Source organism: Pyrgilauda ruficollis, unplaced genomic scaffold (assembly GCF_017590135.1).
Source record: "Pyrgilauda ruficollis isolate IOZ18807 unplaced genomic scaffold, ASM1759013v1 scaffold84, whole genome shotgun sequence".
Taxonomy (NCBI): Eukaryota; Metazoa; Chordata; class Aves; order Passeriformes; family Passeridae; genus Pyrgilauda; species Pyrgilauda ruficollis.
Genome location: NW_024530377.1, coordinates 1551451 through 1569970, shown reverse-complemented (window position 1 = coordinate 1569970; position 18520 = coordinate 1551451). Strand labels below are relative to the sequence as shown.

Below are 18520 nucleotides of genomic sequence, written 5' to 3'. Positions count from 1 at the left end.
AAAACACCAATCAAAAATGTATACTCAATAATTTACTTATATATTTATATATACATATATATATATAATATAAACAATAAACAACTTCTACTTCTCATGTTGATCAGTTATACAGAAATCCTAAATTTCCCACAAAGGTACTTGAGGTACATTCAGCTCCTGGGCTCAATCACATTTCCAGATCACAAACATGGTGTTTTACTGATACCTGAGTTCCCAACAGCACAGGCAAATTTTTGTGGTACTTTAACTGAGGTTAAAAAATCTCAGAAGATTTGTCAGTCTTTGTTACAGGATACAGGATGTGACACAGCAGTGTAGGATTCAAATGGGAAAAAGGCATAATTATATTTGTTTGCTTTCTGAAAACATGATTTATTTTCTTTTGAATTATTTTATTTTATTTTATTTTAGTATATACATTTTCCAGTGTGAGTGCTGCTACTCAGAACCACAAAAATTGAACCTACTCAGAACCACAAAATCAGAGGTGCTCATCTATGTGAAAAAGAGTAATGAATAATCTCTGTAGGGTCTTTTGTTCAATATTCACTATAGCAGCAGTGGTTGTGAGCACAGAGGAAGGGAAGGGAGGCAGTGGGATCAGGAAGGGTCATTCAAAAGCAGGAAAACTGAAAAGAAAGCATCAAGGGTTTGGCTGGAGAAAGCTAAAAGAAAAATGTGGGAAGAAAAAGCCCAAGCAGAAGGGAGACAGTTATAATACTCAAGGCAGGAAATTAGTGTGTCACACAGATAGATAAGAGGGAAAACAAGTAAGAAATAAAGTAGTGGGAGAAATTGCTGATTTCTGTGTAGTCACAGGGTAGAACCACAAAGCCAGGAGCTGTAGAAATAGATAAAGATAGGAATACTTTTCATTTCTAGCTCCAAAGAAGTAAGATAAATATTTGTCCATGCTCTGCTAAAGGGAAGCCTCTGCATTCACAGCTAAGTCAAAACTGAACACTTTCCTTCCAAGCAGTCAACAGATATTTTTTTTATCGTTTCTTTAACAAATATCTTGCTCTCTTTCCTTTCATGTTCCAAATACATTACTTTTGCATATTTAGTATTTGGAAGTATTCTAATATATTCCATATAAAGCTGATTTTCTTGAGGGCAGATAGAAGCAAAATTTGGTCCCTGTGCTTGAGTAAAAAATCTTCCAGGGTTGGAACAACCTTAGAGCCCCTCCAGTGATTTACAGACTTGTAGTCATGTTTAGCTCTGTTATTTTTCATGGCTTTATTTTTTCTCCTTACTATTCTTGATTAGCTTTAGCTTTCCTTTGCAGCAAGGAAATTAAATGTATTATAAAATTAATAATTAGCTTCATTACCTTGAAAGAATAATTGAGTGTTCCAGTGGGGCAATTTGAATGTTTGCCCATAAATATTGAATAATGCATTATTAAAGGTCACTTTATGAAGGGTTTTAAACAAAACATATGGATAGAAAAACTTTCAGCAGTAGCTGACAGACCAATATTTTAATTTTCAAGTCAGTGAGGAAACACTTACTGGGCATCTTTCTTCTTTTACTCACCACTTCAGAAATTTGCCAGAGGTAATTTGTAATTCAAATATAATTAATCAAAATCATTCTCCATTTAAGGATGTGGCAAGGAAATAAAAAAAAAAACTTTGGGTATTTGGTTTCAGTAGATGAGAACATTTGAGATAAATCACTGTGCTGGTTCAGCACACCTTTACTCTTCCTTGAAGTAAATCTTTTCTTTCAAGAGGACTTTCACCTGTTTTCATGGTGCTTTGCTTTTCTTCTCAGCCAATTCAATCTTCCTGGGAAAATGTCACTTTCAATCACTTCTGCTTCTTGTACCTAATTTCTGTCCTCCCTTTTCAGACTGCTGCCTGTTGCATTTTATGGGTGCAGTAAAGTTTTGAGAGTTTGCACTAAGTACTATTTGTTTTTCAAAATAATTCCCAACAATTATAGGACAGTCTGAAGAAAAACTGTGACAAAAACTTATTTTGATAAGTGGGGCATTTGGCAATGAATCCACCCACTGGAAAAAGCTGAAAATTAACTCTCAGAAGGTAACGATGGAGTTTGCTGGTGAATTCTTGGGATGGAGATGAGGCTCAGAGGTTCCTGCATCCTTTTTTTTGTCCTTCTCTTAGACAGGAGTGGCATTTGCTTTTCTCCAGTCTTCAGGCACTTCTCCCAGTCACCATGATCACCCAAAGTGACTCAAAGACTATTGACAGAGGCCTCAATGGCATTGCCAGTTCCCTCAGCCCTTGCAGGCACATTCCGTCACAGTCCATGCATTTACACATATCCAGTTTGCTTAAGCATTCCCTGACCTGATCCTTGCCCAGGGCTGCGTCTCTTGCTCCAGACTGTTCCACTGATCTCTTGGACCTGGGATTCCTGAAGGCTGCTCTGCTGAGGGAAGACTGAGGCCACTAAGGCATTCAGGGTCTCAGCCTTTTCCATGTCCTGTGTCACCAGGTTCCCACAGCAGTGGGGCCACATTTTCCCTGGCCTTCCTGGTGTCACCATAAACTTACAGAAGATTCCCTTTCCCTTCCCTTCCCTTCCCTTCCCTTCCCTTCCCCCTTCCCCTTTTCCCCCTTTCCTTTTCCCCTTTCCTTTCCTTACCTTTCTTATTGTCTTTGACATTCCTGGACAGATTCATCTTCAGCTGGGCTTGGCCTTTCCTAACCACATTTCTGAATGTTTGGACAATGTCCCTGTATTCCCTCTGGGTTATTCTTGCCTGCTTCCACCCTCTTGGGTACTCCCTCTCTGTGTCTGAGTTTTGCCAGGAGGTTTTTCTTCATCCAAGAGGCCTCCCAGAATTTTTGCCTGAGTTTCTGCTCACTGAGCTTGGAGAAGGTGATCCTTGAATATCAACCAGCTCTCCTAGACAGGAGGACACTTCAGCTGATGGTACAAGCAGCTGTAGATGTTTTCTGCATCATTGTCCTCACACCAGGCCAAAACTTTCAAGTATATGGAAAACATTTTTTAAGCAGTCTAAGATATTTTTTAATTAATTCCAACATTTGGTGTTTTGAAAGCATGTCCCACACATCCTTGTGTTCTGATCTTTACAACATCCTAAGCAGATTTTTTGGAAAAAAAAAAAGATGAGAACAGATTGTCCAGAGAAGCTGGGGCTGCCCCTGGATCCCTGGCAGTGCCCAAGGCCAGGCTGGACACTGGGGCTGGAGCAGCCTGGCACAGTGGAAGGTGTCCCTGCCATGGCAGGGGTGGCACTGGATGGGCTTTGCCATCCCTTCCAACCCAAACCATTCTGAAATTCTGTGATTATTTGTAGTTCATGCCTCCTCATTAACAACACCACCACTAGTTTCCCTTTTATAGTATCACCTTACAAAGTGCCAAGCAAACTGGAATTGCTGCCCAACAACAGCCTCTGCACAGCTTCCCAAAAGTGCAGGGGTGGGTGCAGACCTGCACAGGAGGAGCTGTGGATGCACAGAGCTGCCAGACCTCATCTGCCCAGACCTTGGATGTGACCGCCTGTAGATGGTGACATTTTTCAGGAAGCCATCAGGATAGTCATGTGTCCCAGGAGGCACCTTAAAAGAGAAAATTAAAGCAGTAAAACCAGCACAGCAGGATTTTAAAGCTATGGGACAAATCCCATCCTTTACAAAAGTGAGTCTTCTCAGCTCCTGTGCAGTGTTAATATCCTTCAAGCTGTAAAAATGGTGGCAACACATTGTTTTCCTTGCATCTTTCTCAGCATCAAAACTCCCAGAAATTTGGGATTTGGATTATTGTTCTCCTTCCCACAGCTGTCATTAACTACCAGTTTGGTTAGTAAGATCACATCCTCAAGGAATCATTTAAGCAGAGCAAAACTGAGGCAATTTTTCATATAAATATTCATAAATTTCAACAATTGTAAACCCAAGTTTACCTGTGAGGTTGACAAATGAGCCAGTCCCTCATCCTCCAAAAAAGGGACAGAAATTGGAAAGAAATGCACTCTCTTCCTACCTCCCACTGTGCCATCAAAGAGTCTGTAATGTAGAAAAATGGAAGATAATTTTAGAGGTTCAAAGAGTTTTATAATAATGTTCCCTTTTTTTCTGTTTTAAGAATAATAATCACAAACTGAGTTATCATAACAATTATTCTTCACTGCAATAAACATTGCTGGAGCAGTTTATTAAAAATAGATTTCCATTATTATAAAATTAAATCTCAGTAATAGCCTCAGCCAAGAAGCCTGTTGGGTTTTTTCTTCTCTTTACTCCTAAATTATTGTGCTGGAGAAAAGAACTGCTATTAACTGGGAAATATTTTGATATTTTTGCATCCCAAGTACTATTTATGTCTGGGTTCTTTTGTGGACAGACCACTTATTTGTATCCCCTGGCAATGGAGTTCATGCTTGGAAGGAATAACATCAGACGAGGGCTTGAATGGGAAATATCTAGAAAATTTTCATTTCTTTCAATTTGCAGAAACTTCCTTTCCCACAGGGATACTGCAAAATCAGACCCCCAATTATATTTTTCTCTTTTGCTAATCAGCAGTAAAAAGAACCTTTGATTATATTTGACATTGCCCTTAAGGGTTTGTTTGACTTGGACCAGGAAATTCTCTACCTGATGTCACAAAACAAGTTCAGGGTCATTTTTGGCCATCCCACCTCCTCAAAAGTGGGGAGAGATCACATGAAGGACTAAAGCATCCCAAATATGATCCCAGAGAAGAAATGTCTCTCCGGGATCTCTAGTAGATTTGGAAATCCATTCAAAGCATCCCAAGACTTTATATGCCAGAACTTCCCCCACAAACTTTCAGCTGATGAAAGGAACCAGTTTGGAAAGAAGCCTGCTCGTGAGTGGGGACAAATGGATTTTTGGAGAGGCAAACTCTGAAAAAAAGATTTTCCAGGGACTGACTTCACAGCCATGAAGATTTCAGGGACACCCCACTCTCCACAGGGAACCTGAGTGCTTTCCTGGGTCCTTCCACCTGCACAAAGCAGGAGCTCCCCTGGAAGCACTTTCCTCCTGCTGTCCTTGTGTTCTTGCCTGGAGAGCAAGAACACCATTTCTTTCCTCTCCATTTTCCAGCCCTTCTCCTTAGCCCCCATGTCCCACAGGAGATTTGGCCAGCTGACATTGCCTTTTAACATCAGCCCAAGGCCTGCTCTCAACCAAGCCCTCACCATCCAGATTTGGACACTTTTTGGGTTTTCACAGCTGGGCACCTCAGACCAGCAGCCCTAGTCTAGCTCTTAAACATACTGCATATTAACTAGGAAAAAAATACTGATTTACCTCTCCAGCTTTGCTGAATGATCAGGTTCTCTCCGTATTTCAAATGCCTTCATTAGCATTTTTGACCCAATTTGGAAATTTCTCGCTGTTTTGACTAATCCTGATGACTGAACAGCAAAGCCTTAACATGTAGACAAGCCTTGAGCTAAAGAATGCAAGTCATTTATTAAAAGATTTACAAGGGTCCCTTAAATGCAGTCTAGATATCACCTGCAGTGCCTAAATGTTGTTTTAAACACCCAAGTCAAGAAACAAATCTTCTTTTCCAGAATTCAGTCGCTGCAGCTAAAAATAAGCTGCTTAGCATAACGAGAAAAATAAGAATCAGGCAGCAGTAGAAGGCACAGTATTTTTCCAGTGTCAGCCCCGAGATGTGAACTCTTTAGCAGTGCCCTGTGAGTTCAGGGGTGAAGGAGCTGTTTCCCTGTGACACAGGGGTTGGAGTCTGTTTAGGGGCTGGATTTTTGTTGGAAAACTGCAAACAGAGCTCCACTGGCCACGGGTGAATCCGACACAAATTCGGCCACGGGGGATTCAGCAAAGGCTGGGACTCTTGGCAGCTCACCTTTAGCCTCCTTTCCCCATGCCTGTTATGTTATCCTGACTGAAAATGGGGAATAATTCCATTAATTCCATTGTTTTCAGATCCAGAACTGAATTTCTTGAAGATGCAGAGGAATCCATGTATCTTTCTGTTGTTGTTGTTGTTCAGAAATCCCACAGCAAAGTACACAAAGGCTGAGATAAGGGTTGTTTTCTGTTCTGGTTTTATATTTGCACTGCCTGGTTTGAAATACAGAATATATATGAAATCTATACATATTAAATATTTGAAATAGAATATATATGAAAAAATATGAATATATATACACACACTGTGTATGATGTGTATACAGAACAAACAAATCCCCATCCTGACTCTACAGTGGGAGACCAAAATTCAGTTTTGAGAGAAGTACATAAGGAGACAAATCAAAATAAGCAGGTGGAAAAACAGAAGGACAGGCATAGAGTGGGGGATAAAACCTTCTTGCCTACATTTTTAACAGTAGTAAATACTCTTAGCATGACTGTTAATTTTTATATATATATATATATTTATGTGGTGTATCCTGAAATTACTCCCCTAGATGAGCATCTCTAATGTTTCCATATTAAATCCTTCTGTGCATGGAACACCTTCTCTTTATTTTCTGTGCGCTGTTGGAAAAGCAGGAGCACGTCACAAAAAGACAGACTGTGCCATTTGCTGCTTATCCTAGAAATGGCACATCAGTGATGAGAGGAAATTGCCTTTATCTTGTCTCAGGGTTTATTTCTGTGGAGTATCAAGAGCTTTTTCTCCCTCAGCTGAGAAAAGCTGAATGTTCTGCAGGGATGAAAACCATTTAATTCTGCATTTAATTTGATGTGACTACATGCTTGATGTCATTGCCTTTGTTTTTTATTCTGGTGGATTTGCAGACAGGAAGGCTCACACTGCAAGTTTTTTAACCGTGCCAGTACAATAAAAATGAACTTAAACAGGTTCAGATCAGAAGCTGAAATATTCTGGGATCAGAAAGGAAAACAATATCCGTGTGAATCTTGAGTTTAAATAGGGCAGCTGTTCAGTTACAAGGTTTCTGTGCACTTGTGATGTGGAAGTTCCATTTTAGGTACTATGGGAGATGTCTGCAGCATAAATTCAAGTAGTTGGTGGCACTGGACCAGGTTTTCCAGAGAAGCTGTGGCTGCCTCATCCCTGGATGTGTTCAGAGCCAGGCTGCACTGGGCTTGGAGCAGCCTGGGATCGTGGAAGGATTTGAAACTAAATGATCTTTAACATCCAACTCAAACCCTTCTGTGAGTCTGTGATTAAAGCAATGTAAATTATTTTTACAATTGTCACCTCTGAATCAGTGATAGTGATGTTAGGAAGAGATTTTTTAATTAGAGGAGAGAAACAAGTGGTACCAATTCCTCAAAGACACTGTGAGGAGTGTGAAGCAGAAAAATTACCTTCTCCTGTTGCTTCCTAATTTATTCTTTATTTTGATTTCAAAATAACACTGACTTTGGAAAAAAACAAGCATCTCAAACTGCTGGTTCAGGATACTCTTGGGGCTTTTTTTCCCATTTCTTCCAGACTAAAATTTGCACATTAAGGAAAACCCCTCCCTCCCTCCCTCTAAGAATGCCCATTTTCTATCTTTTGATTAGCAAAAAAAGATCTTATTAAAAGTGAGCGGATTTTTAAATTTTAATTTTATTTTTGTTTTCTAAAGTGGATTATTTTGCTTATATATATATATTTATAAGCTGCAGCTATTAGACTACCCATGTTGTCTGTAGCTTTAGACACACTTGATTGAGCTGAAGTTACTGAAGAGTTTTATGCCCTAAGCAAAGATTACATTTATCAGTAAATTTTCATCTACTTCCGTGTTCTTATATTCATAACTTCAATATTAAATTGTTGAAACTACCAGTGAAAGTTCCAAATCAAACCAAAGATGCTGTGTCCACTTCAATTAACACAACAGATATTTTAGAACACTTCTGCTAAGTGCCCCTAAGTTGAACCTCACTTCTACAAAAACTAGATTTTTAATTTTGAAAATGCCAAATAATTTCACCTTCACAGTGCTGGGACACAGCGTGTGTGATTTTTGCTGTCAGACAGCTCAAGGCTGGGATTTCCATCCAGACAAGAAGAGATCCAGCCCTGCTTTAAGGTCCTTGCACACATTTACAGCCATTCCTGATTTAATTAAGCCAGGCTCTGTTATTCCCCCATGCCAAGAGGACCTGAGTGTAATCTCAGCTCTACAGGAGAGCTGGCACCTGAAAAAGGAAACCAAATCTTACCTGCAAGAAAGTTCATGCTTGTACTCTTCTTGGAAATTAAAGCAGGAAATCATACCACTAGAGAAAAAAACTTTAGTTTTTAGCAGTCCTAATCATGGATGGTCTGTGCCATCCATGGAAGAGCTTTATGTGCTGGCCTTTGAAGCACAGCTCTGCAGATGGATTTCAGTGTGGAAATATTCAGCATCCCGAATTTAAATGTGAGAGCTGTGAGAACCCCTGCTCCCAGGGGATTAATTAACAAAAATGCAAGGGTGCACCTCGTCAGCACCACTCAGGGGGTTCAGACTAATGGACCTGGGGAGACTGAGTTACAGAAATTCCTGAGAAATTCCCCCCTGACTCAGCAGAGAGCAGGGCAGTGCTGATGTTGGTTTCCCTGCTGTAGCCTGTCCTGCCCAGCTCTGTGAGCAGTGTTTTTGCTCTCCTGTTGTCGTGGCATGGTCAGGATTATCCCTGAATTCACAGGAATGGCTCAGAGCCTGGTGTTGGAAAACCCCAGCTCTACAGACTCAGGGCAGCTGACAGGCATTTTAAAAGATTTTATTCCATTATTTATATCAGTCTTGTAGAAGGGTGAGACACAAGAGATGTAAAACTCAATGCCATTCTATCAGAAGCCACCTGGTTACAATACCCTGTAAATGTATTTCAGCCTATTAGCTTTTGCCACACAATGCTGCTAATACTTCTAACACCACCTATTACTTTGAAAATGCCAAATTATTTCATCTTCACACTGTTGGGACACAGTGTGTGTGATTTTTGCTGTCAGCCAGCCCAAAGTAACCAGCAGCAGGGGTTTCCATCCAGACAAGAACAGATCCAGCCCTGCTTTCAGGTCCTGTTACTAGGACCTTATAAATAATAGGTCACCTCTTATTTTACCCCACGTGGTCTTGCTACAGTGCATCTTTCACAGTTCTAATTCTCCAAAATATCTGGGTTTTTTTGCAAGGCCATCTTTTGAAACTTGTTTCTAGTTCAGTCTCTCTCTCAGCCACGTCATCTCTATTCCATGGCATTCCTAAGTCAGCACACCTTCTCTCAGAGTCTGCATACAAACTCTGAGATGTACAAGACTCTGTGAGCTTTCAGTCAGCTTTTGAGAGTCCTTTACAAATCCATTTCTCACACTTGGAGGGGTCAACAGAGCAGCTCCTGCTGATTCCAGTGAACCCTGAAAACTCCTCACCTCTCCAGGCTCTGTGCTGAATCCAGGCTCCCAGCACATCTCAGGAATAAACGTTTCCATGGAGCCACCATCGATTCAACCTCCAGCTGAAGTGATGTATAATTGAGCAGCTCCTGTTCACTGCACCCAGGACCAGCAAATGAGATTCAAAAGTCCAGCCTTGCTAACCAGAGGCACCTCACTGAGGTTTTCAGCACAGTTTTCCAAGTTTTCCCAGCCACTGGGCAGGAGAGTGCTGTCTCAGAACATCCTTAAAAATGCATGAAGCCGCTTGCGTGACAAGGCGCAGACGGGAAGGGAGCGCTCCTGGCCTCACCTTTTCTGTCACCATTTCATTATTTATTGACAGATTTGCTGACTTTAGTCCTGGGGTGGGTATTGATTTACACAGTGAGGCCCCTTTTACATGTTTTTATAACTTAGACACCTCATTAAATCCACGCAGGAAGGGATCAGTTGAGCAGGTGCAGCAGCCCTGTGAGGCTGGACATCCACATGGCTTATCCATAGGGTCTAAATCTATCTGACCCCTGGAGTTAATCAATTTTTCCCTTCCTTACTCAGCTCAGTGTCAGAGAAACCCTTAAAAATACATCAGTTCTCCTTAAAGTTACTTCTGAAAAGGACAAAGCATCTGGCAGGTCTTTTGAAAGTGCAGCACTGTGTTAGAGACCCAAGTTCTGCTTAGAGAAATGCAAACCAAAAACGTGCTTCGATTCCTGTTCCATTAGATCTTCCAGGAAGAGGTAACAATGTGATAATCAAGGCTCCTGCCATCCTCTCAGGCAGCTGCACAGTCTGTTATGTCAGTGGAGTTCAGATGGATGATCTCAGTTCAACTACAGCAGTCATGCTTTTGCTTTAAGACATCTTGATCAAAGGCTTTTTCTTGGAATCAGAAGGCTTAAATCTAAATAACAAAATGAATCACCTTTTAAAAAAGAGGAAAAAAATCCACATTAGTTGGAATCCTCATTTTCAGTCACTTAAACCTAATCTCCAGTAAGTAGAAATCAATTTAAAGTCTTGCTGAAATCAATAGAGCCAGGGATTTATAGCAGTAGCAAATTTGGCTCCTGAACTACAGATTTCCTGATAGCCTGGTGTTCCTTAAGAGATAACTCCAACGATTGTAGTCAACAGCAACTGTTGTTTTTATTTTGCTCTGTGAATCACAGCTGGTATTTTGAGTATTTTTATGAAAGTGCCAGTTGTAGCAGACTGCAATGTGAAACACTTAACTAGGTGTTAGGGATCTCCAAACCATCCTTGAGGGTGCAGTTTTTGTGTAGAAAGTTACAAAGTACAGCCCTGCAGGGGTGACAGGGAATTCTGATTTCTCCAGCTAGAAATGGGAAACCTGGCTATTTCTCTAGCATTTTTCACCTATTTAGGTGAAAAATATAAACAGCATAAGGGTGGGGTGTTTTTCTGCCTGCTGAAGCACAGAGAGAAGCACGAGAGGATGTGATGCCGTGGGTCAGAGAGCCAGGAAGGGCAGGTTGGCAGCTGAAATGAGTCAGTTCAGTCAGTTTAAAAATACCCCCCCAACTGCTGAGCACTTTAATAATTTTTTCCTGGTCACCTGAGCAGAGGTTGAAGCTGCTCTGGAGAAGGGAAGGGCACGTGCCTGCTCTCACAGCAGCTTTTTCACTAATGAGGAAGCTGTGCCGTCTCCTCCTTCCTTCCTTTCTCCCTCTGCTGCTTGGCTGTTCTCAGACCTTCTGCCATTTATTCTGGATCACCTCAGAGGATTATTAAATCCAGTTTTTGTCTTGAAAAAGTGGCCTCAGCAGGAGCCTGTGTGTGCTGATAATGGTGTGCTCCTGTCGACAGAGTGAGCTGAGATTCTCACTGACATGGCCAGTCAGAAATTTGCACATGGAAATTCCATCTCCATTTCCATTACTGATCAACACTGGCCCTACAGAGTGGAGTCCTGGCACTCAAAGCACTCTTCATAAATTTTTACTCTATTTTTGGTATTTTACTGCAAGAAAATAAAAATTATCCAAAAAATTGTGAAGCCAGCTCTGCACTGAGCAGATCCTGGGACAAGTATCGGCCGAGCAAGGAGGTGCAGGACAGATCCTCTTCACCCTCCCTTCTTTGCCAAGCAGGACACAGGGCCAAGCTAAGCAAATAATTGGCTTTATTGCTCATTAAGTGTGTTTATCCCTGGTGCTGCAGAGCCCTGAAGGTGAGGGGATGGTTTCGGCGCAGTGCGGACACGAGATGGACAGGGAGGGAGCACCAGCAGCTTTCCAACACTGACAGCAGCAATTGTGAGAAATGTTACTGCTGCTATCAGCCTGGCTTCAGACCAAGCTGCTGCTGTCCAAGAAAGCTTTGCCTGCTAAGTTTTTAATGGTGTGTCAGTTCTGGATGTGACAAAGGCCTCTGAGCATCACTTACACTCGTTTTTTTTTCAGCAAACCTCTCACCTTGTCCTTGCAAACTCTTCACTTTTTCCTTGTTTCTAATGCAAGTTTTCCCTTATATGCAGTCTTTGTCCTGAAAAACAGCCTGTGAGCAGCAGCAAAGGCTTCACTGATTTATTTACTGTGCTAGTGAGCTGGAAAAACCAACTGTAATTTTTTAATCAGCATAAAACTGAGCTTGGAACTACGTCAGCAGCTCTGTCTCCTTTGCTTCCTTTCAAAGGAAAACACAGCATCCCACCAGTGCTTCACCTTCCAAAGTCAGCAAAGCCAAGAGATGCCCAGCAGAGTGGGACTCCATCTGCCCTTGTACACCCCCAGCACTGCACAGGGTCATAATTTGCTGCTAAATCAACATAATTACATCAGCACCTTCCCTGAGTTAACAGGGCTGTAGGGACTCAACCCTGGCTTCCATGGTTGATTTCTTCCATGGTTTCTGATCCCAGGGAATCATCCCAGAGAAATCTCTGAGAGCTTTTTTTCCTGCCCACTCCCCTCTTGAAGCAGGATGTGTGAATGCCCTGTTCAAGCAGTCTCGTCCTTTCCTTTGTTAAATAAAACACCCTGTCATAGTCACCAGCCCTGCTTCTCCAAACTTCCTGAGATAATCTCTCAAATAGCACAGAATTTCCTCTACTTGGCAACCAAAACTTGAAAACCCTCAGGCTGTCACCCTCACTGATGGTATCTCTGTTGGAGTGTTGTGAAGACAAATTGCTTTTGCTTTAGTAGAGGCTCTGATTCATGACAAAATGCATAGACCTCTCATGTAAAAACTTGGTAAGAGCATCTTTCTTTGCAGTCTGTGATGATCCTTGTATTGAAAATAGCACAAATCCTTAGAATTCTTTTTTTTTTCTGGAGTAGATGAAAGCAAAAAGAAAAACACCATGCAAGCTCTGTGGCATTTGAAAGAGGAATGAGGTAAATCTTTTGGGAGAAAGGAGTGCTTCTCAGCTTGGTTTAGTTCTGCAGACGAGACAGCTGTCTTGAATAAAACCCAAGAAAAATTCAGCAGTGATGTTTTTCCCTGCATGTAGCCTGTCAAATTCATCCCAACCCTTCCCACACCAGAAGCTGACCTCTGGAATATGGCTAAAAATGTCTGTTGATTTTTTTGCTGAGTGTTTTATATCAGCTTAGTTGTACTGAAATAAGGATAAATCATTTTTATTCAGTGTTGCATTAACTCAGAAAATACTCCTTTTTTTGGTAGAATGTGTTGCTTATTATAAATATCACAGTAAGTGATTTTTAGCATTTGTTTACAAATATTTATTTGGACTAACATTTTCTTAAATGTACTATGCTAAATAATTCATTAGAGGGCTGGCCATTAAGAAAAAAAAAAAAAAAAGACTGAGGTAGCTCTGGCTTAAATTGCAGCATTCAGATTTGCCTGGGTGCTTATTATTTCTGTACAAACTCAAGGTTCTTATACAGCAAATTCTTCTTTCTTAAAAATTGCAGAATCACTGAAAGGTCAGGGTGGGAAGGGACCTCTGAAGATCATCCAGTCCAAACCCTATTTTTAAAAATGCATCAGAAAACTGTAGTTTTAGAATGTCTTTTGTACTAATTAAGCCAAAACGCATGAATTATTAAACATGCTCATTTACAGTGCTCATGCACTTGAAAGGTTTGCTTTCATTACTAATAAGGCACAAACATAGCTGAAAAGAGGTAATTAGAGCATCAAAGGCAATGAACCATCCTGAAACTTCATAATGTTTTGCCCAAAAAAACATAATTCAGCTGAACAGCAAGAAACCAAAAAAATGCCTCCACTGTTGTGTCCAGAGGATAAGAACCAAAGTCTTCCCAAGCAGCTCCAGAGATACAGCAAGAAGCTTTTTTTCCTGCTCAAAAATACCTTCAGAATTGATGTAGGAATGGCAAAGGTGAACCCCTGTGGTTACATTTCAAAGATTGTGTTTTCAAGTCAGAAACCCATTAGTTCTTCTAAATCAAAGACTTTTTTTCTTTTTTTCATCCTGTGAGACCATTTCAACACTAGCACAGAAGAAAAAAGTTCCATTCTCAAAATTTTTCTTTGCCAGAGATTTTAATAATGTGTTTTACAAGCAGTTGCAGGGAGAGATGCTCCTTGCAGATGAGAAGGAGCACTGACGCTTTTTATGATGGGAAAATGTGTACATCACATCAAATAATGAGGGCTCTGCATAAGCCATGTCAGAGATTGTGCTTTGAGTACCCAGCTTTGGAGAACGAGTTACACTCTGTGGTTTCTCATTACTGAAATCCTGCTGAAACTTTGCCCCCAGACATTTAGAAAATTGCAGTAAAATGACTGCATATTGTTTACACAGATTATTGACTATGCTTTCTTATGTAGATTTAAGGAGGGGGGGAAAAAAAGCTCTTTTTTACATAGCTCCAAGCTCCTAAATACACTTGAGAAATGTCTAGACAGCAGCTTGAAAACCAGCCTCCATCTCTGTAAGGTTCAATGCTCATCTTTTTTGTAGTCCACTGATACCCGTGGCTCTCAAGAAGCAGCAAATGTGCCAAGGCACAGGAGCAGCTCCGTGAGGTACCCAAGGGAGCTGTCAGTGAGCCACGCTCCAGCTGCTGCTCCACACCAGCTCCTTCCTGGAAAGTCAACCAAAAAAAAAGCAGAAAATGCAGTAGAAAGAGGGAGCAGGTGTAAAATGTCCTGGCTGGTGTTAACAAGGCAGTGGCAGCCCCCCGCAGGCAGTGTTGGGTGACAGACACCTTTGGGAAAAGGCCGATTGTTGTGGGAAATGGAAACGCGGAGTGGTTTGGGTTGGAAGGGATGGCAAAGCTCATCCAGTTCCAGCCCTGCTGCCATGGCAGGGACACCTTCCACTGTGCCAGGCTGCTCCAGCCCCAGTGTCCAACCTGGCCTTGGGCACTGCCAGGGATCCAAGGGCAGCCCCAGCTGCTCTGGGCACCCTGTGCCAGGGCCTGCCCACCCTGCCAGGGAAGAATTCCTAATTCCCATTATCCTGTCTAACCCTACTCTCTTTTCATTTAAAGCCATTATTCCTTATCCTATCACCCCATGCCCTTGTCTCAAGTGCCTCTTCAGCTGTCTTGGAGCCCCTTTAGGCACTGGAAGGGGTTCTGAGGTCTCCCTGGATCCTTGTCTTCTCAAGGTGAACAACCCCAGCTCTCCTCTCCTGTCTCCAGAGCAGAGATGCTCCAGGACTGGCTTCAACATAGAAAATTTTTCGGCTTCAACACAGAAAATTTTTCTTCTTCTGCTGTGGCTGAGGGACCCCAGTGGAGCATGGGAGTGGGAGAAAAACCCCCCATTCTGACCCCAGCAGTCTCCAAACACTCCTGGCAAGAGGGAAGTCATCACTTTGGCATTAGAATTAGTCCCAAAGCTCTCACACCTGCTGTTGCCATCTCCAAGGTGCATTTTGCTGGCCCTGACAGTGAAACCCCCACAGCTGAGACAGCCAAACCAAGCTCCTCAAAACATCCATTGGACAGAGGGCAGAGAGATATGGGGAGCATCACACTCACTCCTACACTCTCTATGCCACTGGGGACGAGTGGGGTAGGAACAGAACATAATTCTCCAGGATATCACAGTGCTGCACAAGGCACAGCCACAGGGAGCAAGAGACACAAGAACTTCCCATCCTGGCTGTCTCCTCCCCTCACAGGGAATGCTCTTTGGTGCCCCACAACTGCATTTTGGAAGGACTTGCACTACAAGGGGATGCAGAAGCAGAAGAAGTGATGTGACCAGGGGGCCTGGGTGCCAAGGGGACAGGGCAGGTGTTGGACAGCACGGATGTGCCCACGGGAAGCTTGGCTCAATGCCTGGGGAGAATTGCAGTGAGTTGGTGCTTCCCTGCTCCTGTGTCCATGTCCTGCTGTTCACCCCAACAGCAGCAGCAGCAGCAACGTTGCTGTCTCAGCTGAAACAGGTCTGCCGTGCAGAATTGTGCTTGGCATGAAAGGTGCTGTAGGAGAATCAGGCAAACCAAGGAGTAAAACCAATTAAAGTTAACACCAGCCATTCCTCAAGAGGCAATCAGAGTGATTATCATGACAATCCTCCCCCTCTCCCTCCAACTCCATGGTGTGTGTCAGGCTCATCTTGAGATTCTCCCATCTTACTCCACGGGGGTAAAACACCACGTGCTGAGAGCCTCTGCTGGAGATGCATCCAGAAAAAGACATATGGTGTTAGACTGTGCCTGAGGGATTTCTATAGGAATAAACATGGATCTGGCCAAATGCAACTCCTCAGCAATTCTCTGTCTGTGACCTGGAATTACAGATAGAGCAGATGCTGTTGGTCTTTTAGCTAAGACTTGCAGTGCCTTGACTTACGTGGGAAAGCAGAGGACCTGTTTTATTTTAGGTCATTGGACAGCTTTTAGCTGGGCTAGAAAGAACAAAATTGTTATACATTGTTTTATTATGAAGAACTGCTTTCCTGGTCTGTTGTTTATGCCACTGGCACAGGTCAGCCTTAATTTCTCCTGCTGTAAATAGCTCATGGAGAGCTACACAGGTGGTGTGGTGCCAAGAGTCTCCTGATTTAAACATTCAGGATACATCCCATCTGTAGATGAGGCTCTGGGTTTGATATCAACCATTAAAAAAGCAGCTCCATACCTGCAGAGATCCGTAAAGAAAGGAAAATACTGTTCTGAATGCTCCTGTAACTGTGCTTTTTTTTCCATACATAGGTGAGGTTACACCATCAAATATTTTTAGAAGGGAATGTCATTATGTGCCTGATTGCCTCTCATTTCCTTGAAGGATCATCATGAATGCCTAACAGGCTCAGGAGTCAGGGGAAATAATGAATAAGAGGTTTTCTTGACAATACAAAGCAGAAAGTTGATGCAAGAGCTCAGGTGCCAGTCCCAGTGCATTTTGTTACCACAAAAACAGCAGCATCTTGGTGGTCACAGTGGTAAAAAATTATTAGTGAATTAAACACAGTGATGGTGGTTGACAGTTAAATTTTGTTATATGAGGACAAGAATGCTTCTGTTTTAGTAAGAAATCTCTTGAAGATTACAGCCTTAACACTCCTGCATGCACTCAAAATAGTTTAGTCATTCTATTCAAGATTGGGGCTCATTAATTGGAATTGTGAAGGTTTCCATTTAAAATGGAAAATAAAAATTGGAAATTTGCTGACCCTCCACATTTTCCAAGTTTTTGACAAAGGAAAACCACGACCTTTTCTTTTCAGATTTTGAGAAAAAGCTCCTGTCTTTTCATTTTATCTCCTTCATGCTGTGAGTGCACGTGAAGAACATTGCACTTCTCATTCCATTGTGAAGCAAATAATAAGAGCAAATTCTTGTGGATCCTCCCAAAGGGACTTTGTTGCACAATTCTGTAAGATCATAGCACAGTAAATGGCTGACAAATAATCTGTCAGTGATGAATTCTGATCACAGATCCTCCCCTTTGGCGGCCACACCAGCTCGAGCCGCTCCCGCCGGGCGAGCGCCGCGCAACGCACGACCCGAAATAAAATCTCACTTCTCCCTTTTGCCTCCCCAGGTGATCTCATGCATTTGCCACCCTACCTTAGGATGGACTTTTTATTGAACCGTGGCGTGCAGGGCACGAGCAGAGACCTGGGTTTGGGGCAAGCCTGCTTGGAGCCACAGAAAAGCCGAACCTTGAAGCGTCCCACCGTGCTGGAGCCGATCCCCATGGAGACATCCTCCACGAGAGATGTCCAGTCATGGCAACCTGGTGCCGTGGCAACGTTACCTCAGCGAGAAGGAGCTGAGCTAGGACAGGCTCAAGCAAAAATGAGCAGCTCCCAAGAATCCCTGCTGGACTCCCGGGGCCACTTGAAAGGAAACAATCCCTACGCAAAATCTTACACCCTGGTATAACGAAAAGAGCATGGCTGGACAGTGGCTGTAAATATTTACACTGAAAAACAAAACAAACAAACAAACAAAAAGTCCAATGAAAGCTACCTTTTTTTTATTGAATTCCAATATTTATAATTAAAGAAGAAGATTGCCAAAATATTTGACAAAAAAAAAATAATAATATGAACGACAGACAGTGCAAAGACTCTCTTGCTTTTTTTCTGTCTGAGTGTGAGCTTCATCTGACTGGACATCTGAATTTTTGGGTAAAAGAGTCCAGTTTTCTGATCTTCACAAGCGTTTGTGTTTTTACTGATTTTCTACGAAGTGCATGGAGACTTAAAAACATTTTAACTGGAAGTTCCATCAGACAAGATTTAAAAGGGAAAAAAAATCACAAAAAAAAAAAAAAAAAGAAAATCACCCTCTTTGTGAATTCAACAGGAACATTGATTTGGAAAAACAAAAAGTCTTTTGTCATGTTTGCACTTTTTTTTTTTTAATTAGAAAATGGGTCCTTGATTGTTCTTTTTTTGTTGTTAATTAGGATGAGTGATGTCAGTGGAGTGAGGAGATTGATTTGGGTTTTTTTTTTTAATATTAATTTAATGAGACACTCTTTGCATTTTGTCTATGCGAAATAAAAGGGTCTTCTGCCTTTATTTGTGATGTCTGCTTCCATCACCTTTTGCTGTGGTTTTCCCAAAGGGTGATAATCATGTCAGTGCCATCCTCTGAGTAATGTCTTCCGTTGCCTTGGGAAAAAGGAAAAGGAACTCAGGGGTCACATTTTTGGAAAAAAAATTGGGATTCACTTTTTTTCTGCCATGGGGCAAAGAGGGTGAAGGGTGCAAGCCCTGAGTGCTCTGAACCAAACCCACCCAG

The 18520-nt window shown here is 42.1% G+C and overlaps 1 protein-coding gene across 2 annotated transcripts in view; it reads left to right on the top strand.

The window, feature by feature from the left end:
- Window positions 1–17653, top strand: part of DSCAM (DS cell adhesion molecule) — a 367344-nt gene extending 349691 nt beyond the window's left edge. Inside the window, exon 31 of one of the 2 annotated variants that reach the window (XM_041487754.1) lies at window positions 17310–17653. In XM_041487754.1, the coding sequence (XP_041343688.1) occupies window positions 17310–17653 (344 nt within the window). The remainder of the gene's footprint in view (window positions 1–17309) is intronic. The other variant, XM_041487755.1, reaches the window with a different exon arrangement.
- Window positions 17654–18520: the final 867 nt, after the last annotated feature.